At 61.4% G+C, this 3,599-nt stretch overlaps 1 protein-coding gene across 1 annotated transcript in view; it reads left to right on the plus strand.

Annotated features, from left to right (window-relative positions):
• The first annotated feature begins 1,268 nt into the window (after positions 1–1,268).
• The window catches only part of SKOR2 (SKI family transcriptional corepressor 2), a 35,063-nt gene continuing 32,732 nt past the window's right edge, over positions 1,269–3,599 (plus strand). Inside the window, exon 1 of the mRNA XM_066353316.1 lies at positions 1,269–3,599. This exon is cut by the window's right edge and continues 258 nt beyond it. Within this exon, the coding sequence (XP_066209413.1) occupies positions 1,269–3,599 (2,331 nt within the window).

The following is a 3,599-nucleotide window of genomic DNA, read 5'->3' on the forward strand; positions in this document are numbered from 1 at the left end:
CCATTTTCCTTGGGAATGAACCACTTGGCTTGTTTTGACTTAGCAGCATTGTCACAAAGGTTTCTTTCACTTGCATTTTCTGTATTTTCAATTTGCTGGATATTTTCCCTCATTATGGTATCCCAGAGAATAAGAATTTCACCGCAGGCCCAGCCCAGGGCTTCCGCTTTCAGTGCTCCCACAGACGACCTACTCCACAGATTAGCTACACCGTGGAGCACATCTCCCCGAAAGACAGGAAGATGTCTCTATAGATCCGAAAAAGAAATGTCACAGAAAGTGGTTCACTTTACACCTAAATTTGCAGTTTAAACTCGTCAATAATGACCCCCCCCCCAAAAAAAAACACCTGTTAGTTCTTTGCAGTTTTGGACTAAACACACTCGTTTGTACTTATTTGTTCATCGTCATGAAAATGACAGAAACACAGTTTTAAAATGTCTACTAGATGACAGCTTCATCTTTTGAAGCTTCCTATCTGGACTGAGAGCCGCTCAGTTCACCAAGTGGCTTTTTGAAAAACTGAAAGTGCAACGCCCTGTTTTGGTGCAATAATAGACATGGCTGTGTACATTTTCCCCATCCTTCCAAAAAAATCTAATTACAGCCTGAAAATATCTGATGGCAAAGATGAAAGGGGAAGGATTTTGTTTTGCTTTAATGAGCTGTGTCTTAACCAGTAGCGAATTTCCCCCAAGGAAACCACAGACACCACAAAAATCACTTTTTAAAAGGTTTGGGTTTATTTTTTTAACCGAAATCAATTTCCAAGCAAATGGTCTCTTTTTTAAAATTTGGGTTTCAATGGCCAAGCGCCGTTTACCATAACTTTTGTAATCTGTACTAGCGACAATTGTCATCGTTACTTCCTAATTTTTAACGGGCATGCCATTTATTCTAACAGCTTCTATAAATCGGAGATAAGGTATTGAATCTCTTAGGAACTGACTGCTGTTTAAAGAAAACATAGCTAATTTACTTTGGGTGTTTAGAACGGGGGAAAAAAGTCCTTCCAAGTCCCTGCATTTTGGAAGGATGACCAGTGAAAAAAATTAAAAGAATACTTCCTTGTGTCTGAAACTTGGTCCCACTGCCCAGTGATAATCATGTCTTAGTCAAAGTAAGGAAGTTATTATAATTCTTCAGTTAGGGACACGACCCACCCCCATACTTTAGACTGAAAAAGCTCTTGTCAATGCTTTCTCCTTTCCCTTCCAGTCTCCAAGACAGACCCAGCGGGCTCGGCCCGGGCTTCCGCAGCGGAGGAGATGGCTTCCAGCCCGCTGCCGGGGCCCAACGACATCTTGCTGGCATCGCCGTCGAGCGCCTTCCAGCCCGACGCGCTGAGCCAGCCACGCCCAGGCCACGCCAACCTCAAACCCAACCAGGTGGGCCAGGTGATCCTCTACGGCATCCCCATCGTGTCCTTGGTGATCGACGGGCAGGAGCGCCTGTGCCTGGCGCAGATCTCCAACACTCTGCTCAAGAACTTCAGCTACAACGAGATCCACAACCGCCGCGTGGCGCTGGGCATCACGTGCGTGCAGTGCACGCCGGTGCAGCTGGAGATCCTGCGGCGCGCCGGGGCCATGCCCATCTCGTCGCGCCGCTGCGGCATGATCACTAAACGCGAGGCCGAGCGCTTGTGCAAGTCGTTCCTAGGCGAAAACCGGCCGCCCAAGCTGCCAGACAACTTCGCCTTCGACGTATCTCACGAGTGCGCCTGGGGCTGCCGCGGCAGCTTCATCCCCGCGCGCTACAACAGCTCCCGCGCCAAGTGCATCAAGTGCAGCTACTGCAACATGTACTTCTCCCCCAACAAGTTCATTTTCCATTCCCACCGCACACCCGACGCCAAGTACACACAGCCGGACGCTGCCAACTTCAACTCGTGGCGTCGCCATCTGAAGCTCACGGACAAGAGCCCCCAGGACGAGCTGGTCTTCGCCTGGGAGGACGTCAAGGCCATGTTCAACGGCGGCAGCCGCAAGCGCGCGCTGCCGCAGCCCGGCGCGCACCCCGCCTGCCACCCGCTCAGCTCGGTCAAGGCAGCCGCCGTGGCAGCCGCCGCCGCAGTGGCTGGAGGCGGGGGGCTGCTGGGCCCGCACCTGCTGGGGGCGCCGCCGCCACCGCCGCCGCCGCCGCCCCTGACCGAGCTGGCCGGAACGCCGCACGCTCATCACAAGCGGCCGCGCTTCGACGACGAGGACGACTCGCTGCAGGAGGCGGCCGTCGTGGCTGCCGCCAGCCTTTCAGCCGCCGCCGCCAGCCTCTCGGTGGCCGCGGCCTCGGGCGGTGCCGGGACGGGCGGGGGCGGCGCCGGGGGAGGCTGCGTAACCGGCATGGGCGCGGGCGCGGGCGCGGGGACCGGCGCCAAAGGCCCGCGCAGCTACCCCGTCATCCCGGTGCCCAGCAAGGGCTCGTTCGGGGGTGTGCTGCAGAAGTTTCCAGGCTGCGGGGGGCTCTTTCCGCACCCTTACACCTTCCCGGCCGCAGCCGCTGCCTTCGGCTTGTGCCACAAGAAGGAGGACGCGGGGTCCGCAGCCGAGGCCCTGGGGGGCGCGGGCAGCGCGGGTGCCGGGCCCAAGGCCGGCCTGTCGGGCCTCTTCTGGCCTGCGGGCCGCAAGGACGCCTTCTACCCGCCCTTTTGCATGTTCTGGCCTCCGCGGACCCCGGGCGGTCTTCCTGTGCCCACCTACCTGCAGCCCCCGCCGCAGCCGCCGTCGGCGCTCGGCTGCGCGCTCGGAGAAAGCCCGGCCCTGCTGCGCCAGGCCTTCCTGGACCTGGCGGAGCCCGGCGGCGCGGGGGGGAGCGCCGATGCCGCGCCCGCGCCGGGCCAGCCCCCTCCAGTCGTGGCCAACGGCCCCGGCTCCGGCCCGCCGCCTCCTGCGGGGCCTGCGGGCGCTCGCGACGCGCTCTTCGAGTCGCCCCCGGGCGGCAGCGGCGGGGACTGCAGCGCCGGCTCCACGCCGCCAGCCGACCCAGGCGGCGTGTCCGGGGCAGGGGCCGCCGCCGCTGGAGCGGGCCCCGCGGGCGCCCGAGTGCCTGTGGCCCACCATCCGCACCTCCTGGAGGGGCGCAAGGCGGGCGGAGGCAGCTACCATCATTCCAGCGCCTTCCGGCCGGTGGGCGGCAAGGACGACTCGGAGAGCCTCGCCAAGCTGCACGGGGCGTCAGCGGGCGCGCCACACTCGGCCCAAGCACATCACCACCATCACCACCACCACCCGCACCACCACCACCACCACCATCCTCCGCAGCCACCATCCCCGCTTCTGCTGCTGCCCCCGCAGCCTGACGAGCCGGGCTCCGAGCGCCACCACCCAGCCCCGCCGCCGCCGCCCCCGCCCCCTCCGCTGGCCTCGCAGCCGCACCACCGAGGCCTCCTGTCCCCCGGGGGCACCAGCTGCAGCTACCCCAGCGAAGACAGCTCCGAGGACGAGGACGACGAGGAGGAAGAGCAGGAGGTGGACGTGGAGAGCCACAAACCCCCCGAGGGCGAGGAGGAGGAGGAGGAAGGTCGAGACCCCGAGGACGAGGAGGAGGAAGACGAGGAGACGGGGGTCCTGCTAGGGGACCCCTTAGTCGGTGGCGGCCGG

Source organism: Saccopteryx leptura, chromosome 11 (assembly GCF_036850995.1).
Source record: "Saccopteryx leptura isolate mSacLep1 chromosome 11, mSacLep1_pri_phased_curated, whole genome shotgun sequence".
Lineage (NCBI taxonomy): Eukaryota > Metazoa > Chordata > Mammalia > Chiroptera > Emballonuridae > Saccopteryx > Saccopteryx leptura.